General features: G+C 43.1%; 1 protein-coding gene across 1 annotated transcript in view; it reads left to right on the plus strand.

The window, feature by feature from the left end:
• Window positions 1-27,774, plus strand: part of IAPP (islet amyloid polypeptide) — a 586,160-nt gene that overhangs the window by 19,512 nt on the left and 538,874 nt on the right. Inside the window, exon 2 of the mRNA XM_078654439.1 lies at window positions 26,895-27,015. Coding sequence (XP_078510565.1) covers window positions 26,956-27,015 — 60 coding nt within the window. The 5' untranslated portion in view covers window positions 26,895-26,955. The remainder of the gene's footprint in view (window positions 1-26,894; window positions 27,016-27,774) is intronic.

The following is a 27,774-nucleotide window of genomic DNA, read 5'->3' on the forward strand; positions in this document are numbered from 1 at the left end:
GCACCCCTGACACGCACTGATTTACCGGGTCACAATTTCTGCTCGGAGACCAGACCTATGCCTATTCACGTATACTGATAAACTATAGCGAACACCTGCTTGTGTCAACACTGGAGCAGTGAGATTGGTGTGACGTTTGTAAGTTGTGCATCTGACAGTAAGTAACTACAGATTGTGGCAATGTGCAGCACCTATGCTTTCTTCGCTGCTGAGTGTGCCTAGTCCGTTCCCAGATGCACACAGCTTGCTAACCAGCTGTGACCCCTGATTCTAGAGCACTATACCTGGTTCACTTGGTTTACCCCAGAACTGACTGCCCTCCACCAAATTCAAGCCAGATTCGACTTATGGTCCATGTTAGAACATTTTTCCTAGTGTAGCCAGGCAGACGTGTGTACTATATTCCAGTGACCAAAATGGGATCTAAGATTCCCAGTTACAAGCTCAGACACAGCCCCCTTATGTGGGTCCGCTGGTGCCCTTCTGCCTCAATGCAAGTGACTCGTAATTAATGCAGCTCCCCTAATGCAACTGCCAGGCAAGCACTGCAGCTGGTTAAGGGGATTCGAGGCCAAACGTGCCAAAGTCAGTGTTTTCAGCATATACTTTATTGGGGTCCAGTTCGTATAAGAATGTGTCAATGGGATGACTAGGCAGACCGAATAGCCTGTTCTGTGATGGTGACCAACCCCTAAGGTGTGTGATGGCTAAACTATGAGCAATAGGCACCTAACTCGTACCTCGTCCTCCCGAAAAGATTAAACAATCCGCTTTGATCATGAACCATAATAAGCACAACATTTTTCAAGGACATACCTCTAAGAGACTCTGAGGTGGGGCCGCTGAAGGATACAATACCCAGGCAGAGACCTGGTGGGAATGGCTCTACTCGATCAACGACCAGAAAGACACAACAAACCAGCAGAGACACGCCTCATAATACCCATTGAACAGAATTGACCCACCACCGATAAGTTCAGCTCCACTTTCCCATCTTCTGCAGCCCTTTTGGCCAAGCGGGAAAAGGAGCTGTAATTCTGGCTCCCTTTAAAGCACTCAGCCATGGAGTTTGCTTGAACTTCAAGTAAATGTCTGGATCTCAAATGAGCGAGCTTGCAACAACTAGAAACAAAATGCCAAAGTAACTGACCATCGGCAGGACCTGAGAGTCACCCAGCTATTCCTTGGCCTGATTACTCACCCCAGTTAAGTTGGTGGTGGTGGTGGTGTCTAGTTGACAAAACCCATATCTCAATGCATGCCTGCAACCATTCCCTTGCATCACCCTCATCAGTAAAACTAATGCATGGTAGCTTACAAGGCTAAGCCTGCAAAGACATCACCCGTCCTTCGGAGCAGGCTAAGCATCCTGTGCTCCATGAGCTATCCGGACTACCACTGCTACATAACAGCTGTTGGGAACTCATCCCCACCCAGCTTAGATAGGCTGAACCTGCCCCATTATAAGGAAGGAATTGACGGGGGCATCTCCTACTTAGACAAATCATCCATTCCGACTGAACAAAGTATTGAATAGCCACTCTTGCTTCGTCTCTTGTACAATCGTCCCCATATGATTGGCACAAAGTAGACCTTAAAGAATCTTTGGCAAGCGCCCTATACAAATGTTCGATCTGCATGTTCAAAAGTGCTTTGACATGTCATCAGGGGGCCTGGTGATTCATGCTCGAACTCTTGAGGCTCTCTATTCGGCATTGGAATAAAACAATTTTGCCTACCCAATTGTTTGCTTGGCCTAGACTGCCTCATGGTTCTGCCTCGTATGCCCTTATATCCATATTTATACTCCACACGTAACCTGGCACCCACATGAACTACATCTACCCTCCAGTACTATTAGATTTGTCAATGCCTGTTAGTTGCATCAGATATCTAAGCCTCAATTATGGTTCAGTTGTATAGCTCACTAGCATCATCATTAAAAAACGTCAACCCTGTGTGCTCCCATGTTTATGGAATGACCGCAGGAAAGGGTGTCCACCCCATGCCAGTGGAAATCATTACATGAAAGGATCAATTAGTCGAGTAAATCATAAAGTCTTCTCAAATTGCCAAATTCCTAATATTAAATTTCCTTGTTTGCAAGAATACCTTTTGGAGCTGTGTAGTACTCAACACATTTTGCAAGAACCATCTTAAGAAGAGAACTCATAGGTCATTGTTTCTTTCAACTTCATAATTATCAACTTTGTCTAAATGTCATCATTGGACTGAACACTGAACAACCCTCGCACTGCATTAATAGTGTTCAAATCATGTTCTACAAAGCAACACTACACCCACAACAAGCCAGTACTGTAGACATTCAATGTCTATTAGTTGCAAAAGATCAATGAGCCACAGTTGTGGCTTCTTACAAAGCACAATGAAAATTGCTTACATTTTGAGATGGTGAGATTTGTCGCTTTTAAGTCTAAAACATTCAACTGAATGTCAGCTTGAAACTGAAAAGCAAGTTCATCATCAATGAGATCATTACCACTCATCGTTTCACCATGTTGGGGGGGAAAGCATAAATGGCACAAACCAAGAGCCACCTGGGCCACCCACATCCCCGAAAGGGGGGGGGTGGCAGCGCTGACTCTGCTCACCAGCACGGCGCAGCTTGGCCCTACACAGTAAGCGTAGCATCCGTGAATAGTGTGTGCTCACACATGCTCCCACAACACTAATTGTCATGTGAGACCTCAGTCTGATGCCCCACTCCCTGAACCACGCACAGGCTGCCACTGTGACCTTGACCCAGCCTCCCAGCTGCACAGTGAACAGCTTTGGCCGTAGGACACCCCTACAACACAGACAGCATTCCATCAGGGGACGCAAGCCAACCTCATGCCGCCCAACTGATCCTCCGTTCCAGTGAGAAAGCAATGTATGCTCATCACTCTCTTAGCCAGTGGATGGCGCTGCATACGCAGTAGTCAATTTTCAATACACAATCAACGCACCTCGGTTAGACCACATCGTTACTTGCAACCTGTGGAGATGTCACTCTAACCACTAGTATTCACTACCCTTCTTATGTGAAATTAGAGCCATTACTACTAAAAGTTTTTAATATAACTTGTGTACTCTGAGGTCTTTATGCAAGGTGACTGGTCCGCTAGCAAAGTGCTCTGATCCCTTCAGGCAAAGTTTGCGCTGCTCGGCAATTCAAACACATGAACCGAATATCCCGCACCTTGTCCCCCAGCACCGGACAAGCTTATTGTGCCACATTCAGTAGGAAAACGGGCAACACAACATATAAGTACTCGATGCATTGGCCTGTAGTCTGCAAGTTTGAGCAGTAGAGAGCCTGCAACCATAACATTAACAAACCTTATCTACCGATCAGACTATGTAGCTGCCCCGAAGATTTGCATTAAAAGCATCCCAGACAAAATCTAGGGAGGTTGAGCCGATGTTATTTGCAACAAAGTCTGTGGTAGATGTTTTAAGTGTGCTAATTAAATCAAGATCATAGAGCATTGCCCTATTCAGAGTCCATCTGGACCTTACACTTTGTCTGAAACTCAGGTAAGATCAGAGAGGATGCTTGGTAAGATAATAATGTCCCCAATCCTTTCTAACCCCAATCTATCTACTAAAATGTAGTCAATTCTTGAAGAATGACCATACTTTTAACTGAAGAAAGTAAAACCCATGTTTCCTCCCTTCTTGGCGCTCCAAACATCCGCCAGCCCAAGATCGTGCATCATATTGACCATGGCACTGCGGATGCGTGGGGCACCGACATGGTGGCTCAGATTATACTTATCCTATCCTCACGAGAAATGAGCATGCGCGGGCGGCCGCGCATGCGCGTTGTTTTCCAAGATGGCGGCGACGGCGGCGCGAACGAGCAGAGGGAGCCCCGGGACGCAGCGGACAAGGTAAGTGCCTTTTATTTACTTTTATTTCAGCATTTACAAAAATTAGGTATGTAGGGGAGGGGGGGCAGGCGGCGCGTAGTGGGGCTACGTGAAGTGCGTAGGTGGGCGTAGTTTCTCGCCCACTTTTCGTGGCTTCGCGTAGCCCCACTACGCATAGTATGCCCAGGGTTATTTTTAAGGCCAATCTTAAGTTGAATTTATCTATTGTAATATTTGCTGTTGATAACAATCCCCTGACTATACTGTCTGCAGCTCAAAAAGGTTTATTAATGTATCTGATTCTTATTGTCTGGAGAGAGATCTGTAGGTTATGGAAGGATCCATCCTCCCCGCTTTATGAGAATTGGTTGCGGGCTGCTCTGGCTATGGCCCAGCTGGACTCGGGCACTCGAACAATGATGGGCATAACATCTGATTCTAACTCCTAGACTGGGGCAAAGAAAGGAGGCTGATTTAAGATCTAAGTCCAATGATTACACCAGGTTTTGTACAAAGAAGCTGGCCTGGTTGACCTATAGCCAATGCAATAGAAGAAACCCTGGGCGCTTAAAATCGAAGGTCGGTATCTTGCTTATATTTGCAGTTTCTTTATGGTGAGATAAGGACTTTAAATTTGTTTTGGTTTTTAAACCTGAACTGTAGGGCCAGGCACAGGCTACCCTTTTGACATGGGGAGACTGAATTAAAGGCCATACCTGGACCGGCCCCAAACACTACACCCACAAGCCAGTACTATTGGCTTTGTCACTGATAGTTGGTTGTCTTATATAACTAAGCCCCTACTGTCGCTTCGTTGTTAGCATGTTTGAAAATATGCCATATAGAAATGGCAAGGCTGAAACAGGCCATACCTGGACCAATCCCAATGAAACTCGCTGCCGATTGGCAAGGCTGTCCCCTGTAAAAGATAAGGGCTGTGATAACCAGGCACCCCTTCCCCCACCAGGCACAAACCATGATCTAGAGCTACAGTTCTTGGACCCAGCCACTTTCCGTTCACTCATACAACACCGGGCCAGGTGTGCCCCCAAAATGGCCGGGACAAGACCGATAGGCCTAACACACCTAATGCCCGCATAGCAAGCCAACGGGCCACTCAAACTGCCTGAATGATAAAAGAACCCAGGTCTTCAGAACCATCATCGGCAGCTTTCTTTATACTGCCACACCAAAATAATTGCTTTGTTAGCGGGGAAAATTAGCTAGATGACGAGCCGGGCACTCTTCACGGCGGTGTCAACGCGGGGGTCCAGCCGGCCTCCCAACAAATGTCTGCCCCTCACCAAGGCACGGTCCCGAAGCCCAAGTCGAGAACTCTTTGCCAACAGGGCGTCCAGCGAACTGCTGTCCCAGTTTGAGCTTACTGGACCAGGTGAGTACACACTCTCTGCTTACCTCCTCACTGCAACCGAAGAGCAGAGGCAGCAAATAACATAGTGGATACTGGGCATTGCACATTCAGGCTAACTCACCCAACAATGAATGAGCACTCTCTGCCTACATCCTCACCGCAGAGGCGGAGCAGAGGCAGCAATGAACACAGTTATCGTTGTGCGCAAGTACTAAACCAAGTGACGCTTTCAATTAATCAAATCCAGACGTGAACACCGGACACAGCACATTCAGGCTACTTCACCCAAGCGATAAATGAGCACTCCCTACTAACAAACTCACAGTAACGGAGGAGCAGAGGCAGTGATGAACACATCAATGTCCAAGTGTATGTACAGAACTAAGCGAGGTTCTCTATTGCCAAATCCAAATCAATCTATTAAAAACATGGACACCAAGAACGGCATCCAGGCTACCTCTCCTGATCCAAATTGGACCCCGTGCTTCACTGCTTTGCACGACGCCTACGGTCAAATGCCCAGGGCACGACCATCTGCCACACAAGTCGGGACAAGCCAAATATTTCACCTGCGGAATGGGACCAATCTCCTGCTCCATCAACCAGATACCGCCAACCAACGAGACACATTGCGCCACACAATGAGCGCACAATTGGAACACCTGGGGGCAGGGGCATCTAGCCCCAAAAGATTGTGCTGCGACCAAACTGCCTGCCCCCCATACCACGGGTGTCCTTGATTAAGATTAGCGAGATGGGGGGGGGGGCAGTAGTGAACACCGTTTAACAACACCTGGCGGAGGCAGGGGCATCCAACCCCATCACCTAGTCTCAGGAGAGAGAAATTGTCCCCAAGGCACTGACTCACCACAGAAAGCCACCGACTCTGCCTCCCGACTAGAGACAACGACACGGAACCAGGAGCCAACCTATAGACGGCTTGTCCGCAGCAAAGAGGGCACCCGAAATGCGGGGCAAATATAAATACCTTCCGCCAACCCTCAGTGCGCCGGAAATGATGCAACCCAGGCGTCAGGCTGTGGGACTCCTCCCAGGGTCCCAAGACTAGAGGGAGTGTAGTGTGCCTAAGTGGCACTAAGGTGGCCGCCCTTTTAGGTGGCCCACTGCGTGAGCCGCAGGCAGCCGCATATCATTTGCAGGCCTGGACTGGGAACACAAACCAGCCCTGGCAATTCAGTCAGACCTGCCCGAGGGGCAGAGAGTGATAGTAGTGTGAAGCACTGTTGCTTTTGTTACAGGTAGCAGAGTAACAAAAGCAGCCTCTCTCTGCTCCAAAACCTGTAGTGTAGTTCCAATATCCCTGATAGGCTCTGCGCATTGGAACAATATACACTATAGATTTGACATAGGACTAAGGTCAGTATGTCTTTATCGAGTACATTAAACTTAATTACTTGTGTTTGCCAGCTAATTCAGAGGTCACTAGAAACATCTCGAATGAACATGAAGGGATTCGTTTTTGACAACTGCATAAACATGACAACTTTGTTTCCCTTAGAGTCGGAACAATATCTTCAGAGTCGTGGAAACAATAGATTACAGTTTAACTCAGTCAATCGTGCATGCTTCGTTTCTACAGAGTTGCATAGAAATAGAGAGACGGGCGTTTCAATAAAAGGGTTTATTGAACAGTCTTATTTCTCTTGCAAGAGATATGAACTGCTACTATCGTAAGACAGAATGCGAAGTATAATACATACAGCGTTAGCTGTAAGATAAAATAATACTGCAATAGCATGGTCTATAGTTATGACATATATAAAAATACATACACGAATCACACAGGCTAAAATACTCAACTGGTGCTTCTAAAATAATACTACTGCAGTGTACCTAACCTAAGTGTAGTACGAGGGAAGAAGTCGGTGCTGTTTAGTTTAGTTTAAATTTTGTTTTGTTGTGCCAAGTGTTGCCAAAAGTTTCTCTAGGTTCTAATCAGCTCCATTCCTTAGAATGAGGGAGGTTGGTATCTCTTTCCCGGGACTCGATCTGTTAACACCCCGCAAGGGGAGTCAGAAGCACTGGAGCTGTATTCTCGGCGAGGAGGATGACAGCGTCTGGTCAGTGCGTCAGTTGGGGAGTTGACTTCCTTCGGGACTTGCTGTGGCAAGCTGCGTCTTGCAAGTAGATAGCCGAACCACACATTGCCTTGCCATAGCAAGTGAAGGTAAATTTATACCTTGAACTTGTTTAGGAATGCCCGTATTGACGTACAAGTCGGGCATAAGAACGTCATGAATGAACCCCTAGTGAATAGATGTTCATGCATAATAAATGAAAAATCAATATCCAGGCAAGGGGAAGTCATAAAGGCTTAAGAGTCTGGTTTTCCAAGAACTCGTTGTGACGAAGAGGATCGGATGTAGTTGACCATGCCTGTAATTGGTTAGCATGAGCAATGCCTAAATAAGGGCTAGATTTCTATGCCAAAATGAGGGCAAAGTGAAGTGTACCTATATATTGGCATGAATCGGGAAACCTATTTACGGTATCTAAATCAACACACAACACCCACTCAACTATTGTATGAACAACATTACTAAATCCCAAACATGTTAAATATATCTAAAATATATCTACACACGAAGTGCTAAAAACATGTCCAAAATACATTATAAAATGCATTAGAACTGATTGTAAGCATAGAAATTCATTGGTGCTGTACATATTAAAGAAAAGCTTCATTCTAAGCATATGTTGACATTTGAATGTGAACCGAATGAATCATGAAAATGTACATTTATGAAATGGCTTGAAAATACAGAAGAAACAGAGGGCCAAAACCATTTCATGTCAGATTACATAAAACTCTTTTGTTTGTGGATAAGGTCATATATCGTATCTGGAAGTATTCAAAGAAATATGTTCTCTATGGATAGTTCTACTATAAGCAGATTACTTGTGCCACAAATGAAAAATACAAATTTGGAATGAATCATAAAAAAAATGTTCCAAAGTTAGCCCCTTGTTTTGAAAAAATGAAGGCCAAATTCAAATTCTCTCAGTACACTGTGTGCCAAAATCAAAAGTTAATGTTAGGACTTGGAGAAAACATGAAATCTTCTATTTCTGTAGACAAAAGTCACCTACGTTTGTAGGTGAAAGTTGGAATACCTTGTTTAGAAGATTAAGCGCACATAGGTGTGAACTATCGCCTTCAGCATTGGTTGCATCAGCAATGTACGTATCGGATGTTACCTGCGTGCCTGTTGTTTCTACTCGTACCTCAGCAATTGCAATTTGCGTCTGTGAGATCTCAATGAATGCCGTCATCAGAATTGGTAGCCGCTGGGGACAACAAAGAGCATGGGCCGTTATAGGGTCCAGCAGAGTATCGACATCCGTAGGCATGACTGATGGGACTGTTAGACAGATGTCTAGCACGCATTCTTCACCGCAAAGCTGGCAGCGTAGAACTGGTAAGATGCAATCTTGCCAGATTGGTTTGAGTGACAGAAATCATGTGGTATTTAATTCTCGTAGATGAGGTAAACTTAAAATTTGGAGGGTGCGCTCACAAAACTTCATCTCCTGCAGAGCTCTCTCCACGGTGAATTGGATGTTGCTGGTGATTTGGCTTTCCATATTGCAGCAGTAGGAGCAAAAATAGTATCCCTGCAACGAGTCCCAAAAGTAGGGGCAGTCTGCCAAACACAGAGTGCACGAAGTTTGGAATGATTCCGAGGACTGCTTGAAAAGGTGCTAACACTCCGGAACACACGGTCTTAAATACATATACAATACCACTCGTATCAGACATGTTGAAGATACGACCTAACATTTCTGAGAAATGTATAAGGCAGTTTGTATTCAAAAGGGCATGTATCTCGGCAGAAGTCCTTGCGACTTGTAGATCATAGTTCTCTTTGGCCAAGGTCAGTGGCACAGTTTTTTTGCAAAAGAATGGCTTTCATTCTGCTTAGAGTATCACTTCGTACAGAAGAAATGTTCAGTGAAGGCCATAAAGGCGACTCCCTGGCTGTCTTGGTTTGTGGAAACAATACTTGCATACAGCAAGTGACCCTGGATGTAACAGTTACTAGATATGGGATACTTGGCAACATGAGCTGTGATCGTTCGACATGAGGTAACTTCCAATTGAAAGTTGTCCAAAAATTAGATCAATCACTGTGGCTGGTGAGCCTTGCAGGTGACAGGATAAGTTGGAAGTGGAACCATCGCAGGCCCTTTGTAAATTAATACCCTGACGAAGGAGAGAACCGCTTAGTGCGTTTTCACAGTTAGCTCAAAACAGCGAAACAATCTGCCCCCTCTGATACAAATAAGACTCAGTTAGAGTCCCCTAATTAAATTATCAGTAATAAGCTCACTAGGACCAGAACCAAATCATAATTTCCAAGACAAAATGGTCATGACAAAACGTTCAGTGTTTATTCAATTTTTTTAATATAAATATATATTGTTTTCAGCAATAACAAAATATAATAAGCAAAACATAATTACAATTACACAGCTTCAAGTTAAATCATTCAATCTGACTCCCACACATCCCTTCAATCACTCAATGCAACTCACACGTACTCACATATTCTTCAATCATCCAATACATGTCACACTTCATTTGCCAGTTGTTAACGATGTATTCAGTCCTGAGTCGTCTCCCAAAAAAAATTGGAGACTAGATGACCAAGTAGCAGGAGAAACTTGAGGCGCCAACGCGCGTTTCGGTGCTAGGCCAGGTCAAAGGCCACACCTTCATCAGGGCACACAATAGAAGGGAAGGGGGAGGGACAACAGCAAAGATCTGCAATAAGTAAAAATTCTTTTTAGACATTTATCCACTCCATTTACAATTTATTCATCAAAATTACTTTTCACAATATAATATTCCCTTTAAATGGTTCTGGTTTTAAACAGTGAGCTTAGTACTGCATAGTTACATGATTTCCAAAATTATTTCAAAAACAAGAGAGAAGAGCTAAAAGGAACCAAAACACATAACACGACATAATGTAACAAAATTGACAATAATAAGACACTAATGTACAAAAACTCTATGATCACCCAGGAAGTAGTACAAAGGGATGTATGACATTACAACACATGCTTTTACCATGCATGCATGCTGTTACAACGCAGTTTTTACAACTCATGCTGTTACATCGCATGGCGCTTTGGGGTGCTGGATAGTGAATAGTTTAATTTACTTTTCCAACTCCAGTCCCTGTGGATAGTAGGGAAGGTGTTGGATAGTAAATAAAAAATTCCCTATCCTAGAGCGCCCCCCAGTGCAATGCGTTGTAATGGTTTTCGTTGTAAAACCTGCGTTGTAAAAGCACTGCGTTGTAAAGATTTAGTTGTAAAGGATGTTTCCCAGTACAAAGCATAGGGGGCCCATCCTTAGCATTAATATGGGGACCGGATCTCAGATAAGTTCTCTTATCCAGTCCAGAAACTAGAAATAACACAACAGCATCTATGGCCCCAACAAGTGGGGAGATCCCACTCAATATAATACCCACCTCACGATTTCAATCGGTCACATATAAATATTTACGACATGGCGATAAATTCAAGGCCAGCCAGCGGGATCCTAAAGGGATGATGATAACGCACAGTACACGAACTGGCGGCACAAAAGGGCACAGTTGCCAATCTGGAAGCCTGAAGTGGTGAGAAAAGATAATAAAATAAATCTAGTCCAAAAAAAACCCCAGTCCGTTTCACATATAATTAGTATTCTAAATTCTTAGGGACACTTACCCCTAAAAATAAGCAAAAGGATAGGGCAACTTTCCAAGACGAAGAAATCACACACGTTGGTGAAAACTCTGTGCATCGAGTAGAGACTAGTCGCGATCCCAGACCCGATTACAAAAGTTGAAAATTCGGGCTCTGTGGAATTGAATACATCGGTAAAGGTACCATCTGTAAAACTGCAGCCATGTGAATGGTCGATGGTATGAGATGATTCAAATAGGGGAGCAGGGAAAAGGGTGAAAAAATACACACAGTTCCAACATAAAGCCAAAAATGTATGGCCCGAATGGGGGGAACCTTTTATCACAGCCTCTCATACAGTCCGAACACAAACGGCTCGGCACACTTATTAGAAACTCAAAGCCGCTAATTCAGTTAAGTAACTCGTTCTCATCGCCCAGGTTTAGATGGAAAATAGAGGGCAAACAAGTCTGGTTTACCTGAAAATGAGTTCGAAGTCCACCTTTTTCAGATGGAATAGAGGGTGTAACTTTTCATTAGCCCCTGTTGAAAAAAACAGATAGGCGCAGGAAATTAGACCAAGAACTTCCAACACCCTAGGAAGGGTTTGCACATAAGCGGCTCCCACTCAATAAATATGTTAGTCAGAAAATGGAGTAAAGAGCTACTAAAAAGAAAAGGGGAGCAGCCTCGCACATATCCAGCAGCCCCACTAAATTGCAATAGACGCATGAATGCAATCTAAGTATTCATGGATGTCAAAACGTAAACACGAAAACCCAGAGGCAGATAGCAAAATAAAATAAATTAAATGAGGGCTCTAGCGGTGCGAGCTCAATTAAGGAGGAGAGAATCATCCAAGGCCCTCATACCTGAAGGAAAAAGCGATTTTCTTCGGGAGTCTGGATCACTTCGGCGTGCAACGGAACGTCAGCAAAAGACGCCGAAGATTCGTAACGGCGGAATCAAGTTTATTTAAAGGTCCCACGCCCAAGTCTCAGCCTATCACAGGCGGGCGGAAAATACTGGTTTCAATAAGTAAGAACCAAGATCTGAAATGGATCAAATAGGTCAGAGTATGCTCGCGAGTGAATACAGGACTGAAGACAGAAAGGCGCCGAAATACCAAAGGATCGTAAATGGCGCAAACAAAAACAACCTGCTAGATGTCACGGATCTGATCCACCCCAAATCGAACGTCGCCCAAGTGTATCGGGAGTTACAGGCCCTCCCAACTTATTAAAATCTAAATCCTAACAGTCCATATCGGAGAATCTAAAGCGAATCAAACCGGGCACCAGAGGGCTCAGAAGCAAATAGGGAAGAACACAAAGGTTTTGGGTCTCCGCGAAAAAAACAATCAATGAGCAATGGACAGGGACAGTAGCCCATCTAGATATTAAGCAGTGCACAGAAATGGCTGTCTCACAATAGTTCATATTCAAGGGCCCAGAGAACAGGAGTAGAAGGACTCACTCGCACTTCTGGCCAGTAAGAGACTGGTACTCATTACTTAAAGAGAAGATTCTGAAGGAAACTCATATGATGGCATTTTTCCATGGGCAATGTTCATTCAAGACCCTTTTGATCGCATTTAGAAGGAAAATCCACAAGACTTTCCTCTTCTTCCTTATGGTGGTGGTGTCCTTTCCAGGGACCACCCGTACTTTTTCAAGGATCGACCATTTCAAGTCCAGTTCGTTGTGTTTCTTGTTCAACCAGTGTTGAACCAAAGGGGTCCCACTTTTCTGGTTTCTTATGTTGGACTTATGTTCTCCAATTCTGAAGCGGCATTCACGGCCAGTTTCACCAACATAGGGGAGTCCACATGGGCACAAAATAACGTACACCACGTTGGACGAGCGGCAATTGCTCATTTCGCTAAAGATCTGAAATGGATCAAATAGGTCAGAGTATGCTCGCGAGTGAATCCAGGACTGAAGACAGAAAGGCGCCGAAATACCAAAGGATCATAAATGGCGCAAACAAAAACAACCTGCTAGATGTCACGGATCTGATCCACCCCAAATCGAACGTCGCCCAAGTGTATCGGGAGTTACAGGCCCTCCCAACTTATTAAAATCTAAATCCTAACAGTCCATATCGGAGAATCTAAAGCGAATCAAACCGGGCACCCAAGGGCTCAGAAGCAAATAGGGAAGAACACAAAGGTTTTGGGTCTCCGCGAAAAAAACAATCAATGAGCAAAGGACAGGGACAGTAGCCCATCTAGATATTAAGCAGTACACATAAATGGCTGTCTCACAATAGTTCATATTCAAGGGCCCAGAGAACAGGAGTAGAAGGACTCACTCGCACTTCTGGCCAGTAAAAGACTGGTACTCATTACTTAAAGAGAAGATTCTGAAGGAAACTCATATGATGGCATTTTTCCACGGGCAATGTTCATTCAAGACCCTTTTGATCGCATTAAGAAGGAAAATCCACAAGACTTTCCTCTTCTTCCTTATGGTGGTGGTGTCCTTTCCAGGGACCACCCGTACTTTTTCAAGGATCGACCATTTCAAGTCCAGTTTGTTGTGTTTCTTGTTCAACCAGTGTTGAACCAAAGGGGGTCCCACTTTTCTGGTTTCTTATGTTGGACTTATGTTCTCCAATTCTGAAGCGGCATTCACGGCCAGTTTCACCAACATAGGGGAGTCCACATGGGCACAAAATAACGTACACCACGTTGGACGAGCGGCAATTGCTCATTTCGCTAAATTTTATGGTGCGATTGTCAATCACCAATAGTTTACCAACCATAGCATTGGGACAGGCTTGGCAGGTTCCACAGCGGTGATTGCCCACAATGGGTGTCATACCCCGAACACCGATCTGACGCATAGCCTTGGGTGTGGGCAATCTGCCACATACCAGATGGTTCCAGAGATTCTTATTTCTTCGAAAAGCGAAGAGAGGCTTGGGGATCACATTCTCATTTTCTCCAATGTTCAGTAAGTACCATAGGGAGTTGATAGTTTGTCTCACCTTATCGTTGATTGTCGAGTGTCTCAGGCACGACCACGTTTCGATCTTGAAACATAGACTCCCTATAAAGTATCTTGCACGCTTGAAGGAGTCTCGAATGAGTCGATGTGGATATCCACGCTCTGCTAGTTTGATCGTCAAAATGTCAGCCTGACAAAGGAATTCCTTCATTTCAGAACAGTTCCTTCGCAAGCGAAGGAACTAACTGAATGGGATACCATCCTTCTGGCAACGGGGATGGTAACTCCCATATTGGAGAAGGGTATTCTTGGCAGTGGGTTTTACATACAAGGATACCAAAAGTTCCCTGTTGGCATGTTCGACTCACACATCCAAGAATTCGACTTTGGTACTGCTAGAATTAGCCGTGAATCTCAGATTGGGATCGGCAGCATTGATCCACAAAACAAATTCATTCAGGGATTCCTGGTCTCCTTCCCAAATGAAAAAAATATCATCAATGAAGAGAGACCAGGCTCGGATATTCTCGAAAAAAGGGGCCATTTCGTTGTAGATGTTCAGATCTTCAAAATTGCCCATGTAAAGGCAGGCAACACTGGGTGCACAAGATGCCCCCATGCTGACGCCTTGAACTTGGTGAAAAAATTCATTGTTGAATTTAAAATAGTTTTCACGTAAATCTATTTTTAAAAATTCAACAATAAAGGGGGCGTTAGAAAGCTCACTTTGGGTAGACAAAATTTCTTCTAAGACCTGGATCGCTCGATCTTGCGGGATGTTGGTGTATAGCGATTCCAGGTCAATGGTTACCAACAATTCCTTCTCACAATCGAATGGCATCTTTTCCACCTTCGATATAAAATGTCCGGTGTCCTTGATAAAGGACCGCAATTTGCTTACCAGAGGTTTTAAAAACTGGTCAGCATATCTCGAGAGGGGTTCAGTGGGCGCACCGATCGTAGACACGATCAGTCCCATGGGAGGGTCCAGAACATCTTTGTGGGTTTTCGGCAACCCATAAATGATAGGCATGCGGGTATGGGTAGGGGTTAGATATTCCGCCTCCTTAGTACAGATGTATCCATTCTCAACCGCACTCATAACAAGAGCTAGAATCCATTGTTTGAGGCACTCTTCCGGACATCTAATAACTCGTTTGTAGTGTCTGGTAGATGAAAGTAAGGTGGTCATTTTGTTGACATAAGTAGGGGTATTGAAAACGAAAATGCCCCCACCTTTGTCGCAGGGTTTGATCGTTAGACGTTGATCCTCTTGCAGGGTTTTAAGCGCCATATTTTCTCCAATTAGGAGGTTGTTATTGGGCTTAGGCACAAACTTGATGATTTTATTAATCTTTTTGAATACAGCCTTTTCAAAGATTCCTACCACTGGTCCTAAGGTATCGAGACTGGGAGTAAAGTTAGATGGAGGTTTTAGGCCCGATAGATTTTCAAACCCATCCGTCGACGGTCGGGTAAGGAAAATCTTTTTAAGGCGTATCTTCCTGAAGAAAGAATAAAGATCCTTCATGAATTCAAAACGATCAAAACCAATGGTAGGTACAAACGAGAGACCCCTCGACAGAAGAGTTAAGGCATCTGCAGAAATAAATGTATCCGACAAATTGAACACAGGAATGGTACTCATATTCTCCAATATTGGGTTTGTCTTGTTTGGATATATCTCTGTGGCCGTCCCTGACCCTTATGGAATGCCCTCACTTGTGGTGTCCAGTTCTTGGGTCGGAAATTGCCCCTGCGGTTTCCTAAAAAATGGTCCTGTCCAGATGGTCTGTCAAAGGAGTCTTGATGGGGCACGTAGTTGGTGTTGTAATTAGGATCATAGTTGGATGCTCCTTCCCCATCTGAATCGGTCGTATCCGAGAAAGTAGTAACTCTTCGGTTGCCCCAGCGTGGGGGACCCTGATTTCGATCAACCCCATCAGGGATTGAATAAAACTGTGGTGTCAGGTAGGGATATGCTCGTTCTTGTGAAAAGAGCCTAATATCCTTTCTGAATTTCTCAGTCTTTCTTTTAAGAAGGTATTCCAAGAAGAAGTGCATTTCCAAACTAATTTCTTCCTGTTTTTTCTTTCCTAATTCTACTGAATTGTCTTTTTTGAGTTTTTCCTCAAGCTCCTCAATTTCTTTGGACAGAATAGCAAGAACTTCTCGGGCGGACTCGATTATCAGCATCATGTAATCTCTCGAGCATCTATTAGAAATGAGAGCCCACTTCTCCAAAAAATGCCTGATTTCAACAAAAAGACCTGGGATGTTCCTGACCCTTAGACCAATCGGGATAGTTCCCGCTTTAAGATAGTCTAACATAAATTTGGCATGAGCATCAGTTCTTATAGATTTCTTTTTTAAATTCCTTTAGATAGAGTAAATTGTTTATCGCCTCCATCTGAGGCACCTATCATTCGTGCAAAGTCCTCGTCGGAGAAGCCGAATGTCTTAATGCTCTCCATTAGGAATAGAGGCCGTAAAGGGGACAGTAAAACAAATCTTCAATGAGGTAGAGGGGGTATCAGAGATTTGTTCTCTACGCCGCACCAAATATTCTGAACCAGGCTACAAGCTGTTTCAGCCTAGGGAAATGGGTGAAAATATGAAAAAAAAATAAAACAAAATCAACAAACAATCAAAACGTACATATATACATACATATAAATTAGTACAGAAACAACACAACAACCGGACAAGGACGCCCCACAGCACAGGGCTGGGAATAGGACCAATAAGAAAAGGGGCCCCCTGAATGTGCAAATAAAGGGGCAGATGGGCAGGGGAATCAAGAAAAGTTCAAAACAGCAAAACAATCTGCCCCCTCTGATACAAAAAAGGCTTGGTTAGAGTCCCCTAATTAAATTATCAGTAATAAGCTCACTAGGACCAGAACCAAATCATAAGTGTTTCTTAGTCCCGCTAAGAAACACTTCACATCCCCCACTCCAACATCTATGTGTGTATGGTAAATTGCAGGATGTCCTGATGTATTCTTTACCCAACCTATCATATTTTCCTGCTGGTATGTGTTTTAGGCAATACTGAAAATGGAAAATTGTAACAGGCAGAGTGATTTTACCATGTATTAGAACATTGGAATGTTGGGAGCTCCATTGAAAACAATGGAGTGCTCTGGGCTTATAATGGCTGGTATAAGCCTGGAGCTCCAACATTCCAATGTTTCTTTGTTCACAGCTCTGGCTGTGAACAAAGGCTTCAGGGAGCCTGAGGGGATTCCAATCCCCTCACGCTTCCAAAAGGCTTTGTTTTTTTTGTTAGAACATTCTGTCCTCTAGTAACAGAATGTTCTAATAGCCTTATAGCCTTTCGTAGATGGGCTATACCGCTATTAAAGTCCCTCTCCCTTGTTAAAGGCCCTCGCCTTCGGCTCGGGGCCTTTAACGCTGGAGAGGGCCTTTAATAGCCCGTATAGCCCTCTACGGCGGGCTATAAGGCTATATTATCCACTCAGTAGCTGGTTTCTCTGCCACTGTGAATGGTAATTTCTCCAGTTTTTCAATGCTCAGCATCGTGCAGTCTGTTCTCCTTTGTGCCAGTGTGATTTGTTTTTCAGTGAGATTGAATTATGAAAACAGTGACATAGTGTTGATTAAACACCAAGGCACATAGCCTGAATGCAGGTTTTGTAGTTTCCAACCTAATAGAATGATAGAACGTAATTGAGACTGACCGTGTTGCAACATGACCAAGTCCTGTTCCATGATGTCTATGGCAGAAGACACAATGCTGTCCAATGGATACATCCTAGACGACAGAGTTGTTAACCCATTATCTACTACAGGGAGAGATTTCTCTAAATTAATACGATCAATTTCTCGTATTCGTTCTGCAGTATCTGCTTGGGTAATCTTCCATAATTCGTTATATGCAGCATATATACCGGCATATATGAAATGTTTTTGACGCGGCATTCTTGGTCCTAGCAAGAATTCCCTAAGGTCTACACCATCTTTAAGTAAAGACAAGTGTTGTTTTACATCCTGTAGTGTAGCTTTCTGTAGCCAATAAAGGTATAGCTTCCTTACACTGTATGTTGTTATTACCCCAGGATGCTGTCTTTGAACGTATCTTGAGTCTGGCCTATTGGTTTTGAAACCCTGTGTTTTGTTCAGGAATCAATCTTGACAGTTGTTTGTGTCTATGGGCATGAGAAACCATTTGTTTCAATCTGGATCTGATCTGTTGTGATGCAAAATATTATGTACGTCAACCTCCCCCCATGTAGTGCTATTACTTGCTGGTATAGGTATGGTCGGTGTTTTCATGTCCTTGATCTTGGCTAACCCCAGGCAAGACGTTTGTTGGACAGTGTCATTCAAAAACATAATTTGCGCAGGGATGATACAAGCTCTAAACAAGGCTTCTACCCCCTGTACTTGCCAATCTTTTGTACCCCAGACAGTTTTTGTCTCAATGTTGTCTTTCCAAAAGTGGAAACCCTGTCTAGACAGTTGGACATTAAAGGCTGCAGAATAAATCTGTTTAGTATTAGTTAACATACTTCTCGTTCCTGTTTTGTTTACATTTCTAAAGTAAAATGTTTCTCCATTGGAGACATTGAACCCTGAATATTATGGAAACTTAATTGTAAAAGTTTTTGAGCTACCCTTTGGAGGTGTAGGACAATGTTCCCATTGGTTATGAATATATACGTTTCTAGGCATTGCAGATCTGTGCAAGAAATGATGACCATAATGGTTATAACAATACACTTATTAATAGTCTGATGAACCCTCTAAATATTCATGATTTGTGAATACCGCAGACATCTCTAGATCAGACACTATAGTATTAACAGTCTTGAAGTCCCAATCATCAGAAAAGGCACTAGAGGTAATAAAGCCACTTAATGAAATCTTGAAAAAAGTGTGAAATCTTCAACAGCTCCGACGGGCCAAAAATGTCATATTCTGTTTTTCCCAAACTTTACCATCCTGTATAGGAATGGCTGTGATGTTCACTGCTTACAAGACTTTTTGTTCACGATGGGATGATTTGTCTGGCTGGAGAAGTAAGTTCACTCTTTTAATTGCTGTGTCCATTTTTACATATCAGCATACCTTGAGTTATTACCAGAGCTAACCAAAGTAGAAGAAAAAATATTCCCAACACAATCCATAGTTCAATCCATGGTGAAACCAGATAAATCTTTTCCAGGTGATGAAAAAAGTATGTTGCTTGTTCTTTGAATGTTCTTGTTGCTGGCGTCGTTTCAGGTTCGCTGGGATCCTCAGAAAACGTATCAAAGTTAATGAAATAGCCAGAGGCAGTTCTGGTTGGAATTGCATCCGGATTTGTTGAAATTGCTGGAACCACTTGATCACTTGTTACTTTGCTGTAGACAGGTGTTTCAGGACGAACTGTTATTTGGGTCTCAGAGGTACAAGTTCCATAGCTTTGTTGCCTAGTACTTCTTTTCTCACTGCATATTCTTCAATGGTGATGAGTCTCTCAGTTTGAACCTCTTGGATTGTAGCTAGAGGAGTGCGTCTGCTACATTGGCGGACTCCACTTGGCCTACTGTTTAGTATCGGCCACATAGTGTGGTTTGATCAGGTCGATGGACACAAATCTGTTCTCCTTTTTACCAGCAAGGGGCGGCAGAATTACTGTTCTAGATCCGTGGATTGATAGGACAGGTACTGGCTGTCTGTAAGAATGCCCAAATTCCTTCTTGTCCGTGACTTTTTCTCAGACTAAATCACCAAGCTTTTGGATCCAGACAGGCCTTGCTGGGATGGTTGCTTTTTCCCCAGTGGTGGTTGGCTTCAGGAACACGTTGCTTTGTTTCGATCTTAGTTTATTTAAGTCCTGTAAAACAGTCAAATGATCTTTAATATCAAATTTCCTATTCCACCACTGTTCCATGACAATCAAGATCCAGAACCAACATTCTTGCCCCAAATAGGACCTCATGTGGAGTGACATACCAAAGAGAACTTCTTGGCAAGTTGTTAAGTGCAGGTGAACCCCAATAAGATGTTCGATCCACCCATCACCCAAACCTAATACCAGAGCTGTTATAGACTGCTTTATGTCCTAGTTTTTTCGTTCCACAAGAGAATTTCCCTCAGGATGGAATGGAGAAGAGTACTGCAATGCAACGCCCAAACTGGTCGTGGCTTCTATGTAAGCTCGAGAGCTAAACGCAGGGGCCTGATCAGAGTGTAGTGTGCCTATTGCATATGTGCAGATAAAAACTTGCACATCTTTTATCACAGTTTGAGCGTCAGCCGAGCGCTGAGGCCACATCCAAAGGAACCTTGACTTAGTGTTTATGAGACTGCATTCGTCCAGAGGGATGCCTGCACGTAGATAGTCTAATGCTGTCTAACAATGGTGTCTGTACTGAGCTGGCTACGCTGTAGTCAGGTATCTGGTGGTGTTCTGTGCTGCAGTCCCTATTATAGTTTATGCAGTTAATGACCAAAATGTGAATATGTGCATTCCTCCCTGACCACCAGTACATCCAGGCCCGGACTGGCCGTTGCGGGCACCGGGCAATCCCCCGGTGCGCCGCAAGTGTGGGGGCCGGTTTTGGGTCCATGGGGGCCGTTTTTTTGTTACAGGGCTGTTTTTCCAGCGTTCCTGCAAAAACGGCCCTGTAACAAAATCGCCGAAAACCGGCCCTGGCAAAGAGCGCGGTCACACCACCAACCCCTCTGGAGGCTGGGGGGCCGGCCGAGCACTTTGCCAGGGCCGGTTTTGGTTCCCAGTCCTGCCCTGAGTACATCTCTTTTAAAGCTAATATTGTTTTAGAGATTCCTTGATGTATCAAACCCTCTCCCAGATGTGCTTCGTAAATCAAAGCTTCTCTTCATTCCATGTTTGGAATTACTCTAACCCCCACTCCAGGAATTGGAGCAAACGGAACGCTGTGCGCATCAATTAGATGTGAGTATTTGAGTGGAAACTTTTTAGGTAACACTGCACCGCTGCCTTTGCTTGTAGCATTGCCAGCCAGTATTAATTCACTGTCTATTTTCATTTTTGAATGAGTGATTGCATCTACGGAAGCCGTTTGCACAGCCCCTTTCGCGGCTTTATCAGCCAATGAATTCCCTTCAACATGAACGCCATCACGTTGATGACTCAGAGTGTGTATCACATGAGTGTTTTGTAGTCCGTTTCGCAACTGAACTACTTGTTCCCAAAGCGTTTTATGCTTAATTGTGCCACCTTTTGCATTTTTGAAACCATTTTGAAGCCAATTCTGTAAATATTCATTGTAAGATTTGTCTGGTTTGGAAACAGGAAACAAAGGATTGTTCATTGATGAGGTGCATGTTTCAATCACCCCTTGGAATTCAAGTTGATCTAAGATCTCCCTGACCTGTTTTTTAGGTTCTTGCTTGACTGGGTACTGCATTTGTGAAGTTGGTCGATTTTGCAACTAGATTTTATGGTGAGGAGAATCCTCATCCAATCCTACATGATTTTTACATAATGCTGGGGCTTGAGAAACTGCCCATTTCCTGGCATAAGCATATTTTAAATGTACTGGAATATGGTTGGAGAAGGCTAGCATAATGATGTCTTCACCATGTGGGCACTTCCTGACAAATTCTGGTCAGTCTTGTTCTGCTAAAAGTATTTCATAACCTTTAGAAAGTCGCTCCCAAAAGAGTGCTCTCACTTTTCTTGGTATGTCTCCTTCCGTGAAACAACCTTTACAACGCAACTTTTACAACGCACTACCATTACAACTAAACTTTTACAACGCAACATTACAACTCATGACACTACAACTCATACCACTACAACGCATGTCATTACAATGCATACCATTACAACGCATAACATTACAACGCATAGGACCCTTACACTATCCAACACTTACCCTACTGTTGCACCCCCCTGGAGTTAGAATAGTAATTTTTACCCCTACACTATCCAACACTTACCCTACTGTTGCACCCCCCTAGAGTTAGAATAGTAATTTTTACCCCTACACTATCCAATACTTACGATACATGCAATGTAATGTTATGCGTTGTAATGGTATGCGTTGTAAAGGTAGTATGCCTTGTAATGGAATGCATTGTAATGGATGTTGCGTTGTAAAAAATGCGTTGTAAAGGTATGCGTTGTAAAATTATGCGTTGTAACGTCATACACCCTCTCCTTCCATCCGGAGTGTTATTTCATATAACCTATGCGGAGAACTAACCTGCATGGTATCTACAGTTTCCTCTTCAATGTCTTCATTCAAGTCCACTGTCTCTAGAACTCCCTTCAGGTTCTGGCGAGCTGTTGTTACCTCTGCTGTACTGTCCAGCATTGTCTGAGCCCATTCTCCGCTCTTGAGCTGTGTTCTCAGAATCCTCGGCATGTCTGATCTTTAGACCAGCTACTTTCTTCTTGGAGAATTGAGTTTTTGTTTTTCTGAACGTGTTGATCGTCTTTGGACTTCATGCGTTCTTTCTTGTTCTCTGACCGTCCTCTTCTTTCGGATGTCTGTGATGATATCTGAAAGGTACGAGAGGAAAGGTTATCAGTATCTTGATACCTGTCAGGTTTTCTCAAATTATCCCTATTCCTGAGGTTATACCTCCTTTCAGAGGGCTCCTTTTGAGGAGACCTACCTAAGGAATGAGAACTCTTATCTTTGGAAGGTTGTTTGCTATTTTTCCACTTCTTTTTAGAAGAAGTAGGAGTGTTTTAGTAAAGACATTTTCAGAACTTTCAGACTTTTGTGGTTTCACTGGTTTCCCACCCAAACTGTCTCTGCCTAATTCTTCATACGATTTTTTAATTATTCTGGCTAGTTCTTGTGTTTGTTCTGTTGCATCAAATTCCCTTAATTTCTGGCAGATTGCCACTGACGCTTCTTCTCCTTTAATATTAGATAATATTATTGATGAGACCTGGTTAAAACTGTTCAGTAATTTCATGCATAAACTCAGAGCAAGCTCTCCCCCGTATTAATTTTGAATCTGTTTCAGGATGTCAGGTATTACCGCCATAGACGGAACACCATGTGTTTTAGTGAAGAATGCAGCAAAGACTTACCTCAAGTGGTGCAGTCTTCCAGATGTGACGTGATCCCATTGGTAAACAGATTGTTAAAATTCTGTGCTTGTCATAAGGACTGGTTTGGGGAAATACCGCTTCGATTTGAGTAATTGTCTGAGCTACCCAGAACGGAATTTGTTCACGTTTTGCTGGTAATTTACCCATGACTGCGTGTAAAGTCTGTGGTGTAATTTTTAGTAAATTCCCCTGGTGAGAGGTTTGTTGTGGAATAACAATTGGAGGTTGGCCTGTGAGAGTCAGCATGTCATATTGGACCAATTGTCTATAAATTTTGATTAACTCTTTGAGTTGAGTGAGTAATTCTACGTCTGACATGTCTTCAATGTCAGGATGTAGGGTATAGCCAGCTAAAACCGGCCATGTTGCTCCTGGTCTACCTAGTGGACCGAGCCTGGAAATGTGATTTATATGTTTTAGCGCGGCTTTAAACCAGAGCTCATGCTCCTGGTGTGTGAGTGGAATTTCAATATCCTGAAGGGAATATTTCCTCTGCTGGATCATCTTCTTTGTAGAAGTGAAACAAATGTGTCACTGGATTTGATTCTGGGAATACTATCCGTGAGTAGAAGACATCTGTTTGGTGATATTCATGTGTCTCTATCACAAAAACTGCTCTACCACCTCTTGATATTAGGCCATGTTTTCTAAGTTTTAGAGTAATGGCTCTCCTTAAATTTGGAGGAATGATTCTGGCATTCTCATCAGTTTCTGTAAAACCTGTTATGGTAAAAGCTGGTACGATGTTGTCGCCTGCAGCTCCACCGGTTTCAGTGTTGTTGTCTATGGACATTATTTAATGAAAAATGCCGAGCAAGTTTCAAGGGAACAAAGATAAGGCGAACAATATTTTGGAACACTGTATCCTTAAACGTTGAACAAACCAAAAGAGCTAATACATAGGACTTTTCGTCCTACTCAGGTATGGCGGATATTATCCCTTACCCACTCCAGACGTCTTATGGAGTATTATGAGTAAAGGGTCTCTGAGAAAAGCCCGACTTAGTTACTTCAGTATCTAGCATTTAATTAGTGCCTTACCAAACCGTTGGGCGCCATGTAGTGTAGTTCCTATATCCCTGATAGGTTCTGAGCATTGGAATAATATACACTATAGATTTGACATAGGATTGAGGTCAGTATGTCTCTTGAGTACATGAAACTTAATTACTTGTGTGTGCCAGCTAACTCATAAGTCACTAGAAACTTCTCAAATGAACAAGAAGGGATTAGTTTCTGACAACCGCATAAACATGACAACTTTGTTTCCCTTAGAGTCGGAAAAATATCTTCAGAGTCATGGAAACAATAGATTACGTTTCACTTGGTCAATCACTTGGTGCATGCTTCATTTCTACAGAGTTGCACGGAAATAGAGAGAAGGGCGTTTCAATAAAAGGGTTTATTGAACAGTCTTATTTCTCATGCAAGAGATATGAACTGCTACAATCATAAGACAGAATGCGAAGTATAATACGTACAGCGTTAGCAGTAAGATAAAGTAATACTGCAATAGCTTGGTCTGGAACTATGACATATATAAAAATACATACATAAATAACACAGGCTAAAATGCTCAACTGGTGCTTCTAAAATAACCCAACCCCAGTGTATCTAGCCTAAGCGTAGCACAAGGGAAGAAGTAGGTGCTGTTTAGTTTAAGTTTAGTTTAGTTGTGCCAGGAATTCCCAAATGTTTCACTAGGTTCTAATCAGCTCTATACCTTAGAATGAGAGCTGTTGGTATCTCTTTCCCGGGACTCGATCTCTAATACCCAGCAAGTGGAGTCAGAAGCACTGGAGCTGGATTCTCGGTGAGGAGGATGACAGTGTCTGGTCAGTGCGCCAGTTGGGGAGTTGACTTACTTCGGGACTTGCTGTGGCGAGCCACGTCATGCAAGTAGGTAGCCGAACTGCACCGTGCAATGCCATAGCAAGTGAAGGTATATTTATACCTTGAAGCTGTTTAGGAATGCCAGTATTGACGTACAAGTCTGGCATAAGAACGTCATGAATGAACCCCTAAGGAATAGATGTTCATACATAATAAATGAGAAATCAATATCCAGGCAAGGGGAAGTCCAAAAGGCTTAAGAGTCTGGTTTTCCAAGAACTCGTTGTGACGAAGAGGATCGGATGTAATTGGCCATGCCTTTATTTGGTTAGCATGAGCAATGCCTAAATAAGGGATGGATTTCTATGCCTAAATAAGGGAAAAGTGAATTGTACCTATATAAGGGCATGAATCGGGAAATCTATATTCAGTATCTAAATCGACACACAACAAACCGGCCCCCACCCTTATAGCCCACTGGGAAAACAGCCTAAGCTCGCTATGCCCTGTCCGGACCTGATCATTTGTACATAGCTCAAGCACTCACTAAAATTAGGGAATGCACCCTTGAAATTATGCAGGCACAAAATGTGTTCCTGTGCGATTCCCATTACACAAGTGTTCAATTAGCATCCGAGGCCCATTCTGTAATATGGAAGCGTTCCCTGGGCATAGAATATGGAGTAAAATACCTGGAGCTCTTAAAACTTTAGCTCCATGTTTAAGGTGTATTTAAATATTTAAATCTTGTGTTCTGTTTTTGGTCTCCGTTTATTTATTTATTTTAGTTCAGAATCACCAAATAAAGCCTTACAGTTCCTAATAGAAAGCAAGAGAAATAGAAGAAAACTCCTAAGAATAATACTATCTTGTTTTTCAAAAGTATACACTGACTGTGTGGGTTTGTTTTTGAAGAACAAAAAGGTTTGCTCAGCAGCTCCATTTAACATGACTGGAACAACTGGAATGGCATGGTGAGCAAAAAAACAATGGATTTAGGCCCAGATCTCTGTACTGGGGTGAATGTATGACATTGTTCTGCATTCTGTCCATCAACTGTTGTTTTTGCATTTGTCACCCCGAGTGGGACGGGTATGCTCAGACGTGAGTCCCGTGCTCTCCATGCCACTGGAATCAAGCTATCCTGGCTGATGAGGGCTGAAAGCCCGAAACCGGTCCTAGGATGCTTGTTTCCAGTCCAGGCAGGCCTGGCTTAGCAGTTCGGGCAGGACTTTTCCAATGGGGCACAGGGTCAAGACTGATTTGCATATGGCTGGGTTCACACTGGAATGGCATAGTGAGCAAAAAACAATGGATTTAGGCCCAGATCTCTGTACTGGGGTGAATGTATGACATTGTTCTGCATTCTATCCATCAACTTGTTTTTCCATTTAACATGACAGCTGCTCAACAAAGTTCCTCTAACTTCTGATGATCTGCCAATGGGAGAGGCTTCTCTTAAAGCATGGATATTTCTAAATATAGAACAAGTGGCTCCTAGTTTTGAGGCACTTTCAAAGGAAAATACCTACCCTTGACTCAGAAAAATTGCTTTGATAGCATTTTCACTGAAGCCAACAGTTTGCCACACACAGTCTGACATAGTCACTCAATTGTTTTCACTCAAAAGACTGATTGTGTTTGTAACACTATTCATGATATGTTGTAGAAGCTTTTGCATATGTGTATGGTGTTTTGTTTCAGTACCAAATTGTAATCACTGTGTAATAGTATTAGAATTTAATATTCTTTACCCTCAGTATAGGAGTGGGATTTCTTATGCTATTCAAATCAATAGGCAGATTGGTACTATACAATTGGTTAGCCAGCGTGCCTTGTGTATCATACTCAAAGATAGGGAGCATATCCTTGATTCTAGTTGGTGCATGAATGATGGCAAGTATTATTTGACATACAAAAAATGCTGCTTGGTACAAAAGATGAATATGTCTCATGTGGGCATCCAGAAGTGTCATCCAATAGGATCAACAATATCTAGTTGTGTTAACCTTTTGATATTTTCTCACAGTGATTCTTAGCCTGCCTGTAATTCATGTTGTCCAAATATATGTAAAACTATGTTTCTCTTATTAGACTACTACGACTAAAAGAAGAATCTGTGAATTTAAAAAAAGACTCCCTTTGATAAATCAAGATGAAAGACGTAACAAATCGTGCATCAAAAGGGAAACGCTGGAACATTTCAAAGCTAAAGGTATGAACTTTGAATAACAACTACATATAAGGCATGTTGTTGAGTGAACCTAGTGCCTCTTGCTCTGACTCATCCATATTTACCATTACTGAGACTAAGATACTGACTCTTCAAACTCAGGTAAACAATTGGTAAGATAAAAGTGCCTGAAGAATGAGACACATAATGTTGCATTAAGGGCATCAGAATATAAGAAGTGGATCTGACATGCATTTTATTGGTGACTGTAATTTTGTGTACTCTGTGCTAACTTGGGCAACATGCAGTTTCGCACAGTTCAAATTTAAATCTTGCAGCGGCCATGTGCAAAATGCCTCAGTTACTGGTGCAATGTCTACTTCATTCCATTATAATCATCAACTTAAGGTGTTCCGATGGGTTGTTCAAATGACGAGGGAACGTGGCTAGGGAGGGTAGATACAGCACAAAAAGGGAATGTTTACAGGGGAAGGGGATGGGTGCTGAGTGAGCCTTACTGTATGTGTCTGACATACATGCTTCAAGTTAAGCTGCAATTGAAGGACAGAGTGCTAGAGGGACTCCTTCAGGACTGGCCAAATACTTGAATGTTTACCCAAATGTAAGTATGTGACGAAAAAAGTGGAACTACTTCTATATGTCTTGAATGAATATATAATTCTTTCTGGCACAAATCCTCATCCAGGTGCCCACAGGATAGCTGGCGGGCATCTTGTATCCCAGGTGACTGTTCTGTCCCACTCTCACCCCCACCCCCACCCCAGTGGGGATGCGGGCCTA

This window comes from Lissotriton helveticus, chromosome 1_1, assembly GCF_964261635.1.
Source record: "Lissotriton helveticus chromosome 1_1, aLisHel1.1, whole genome shotgun sequence".
Taxonomy (NCBI): Eukaryota; Metazoa; Chordata; class Amphibia; order Caudata; family Salamandridae; genus Lissotriton; species Lissotriton helveticus.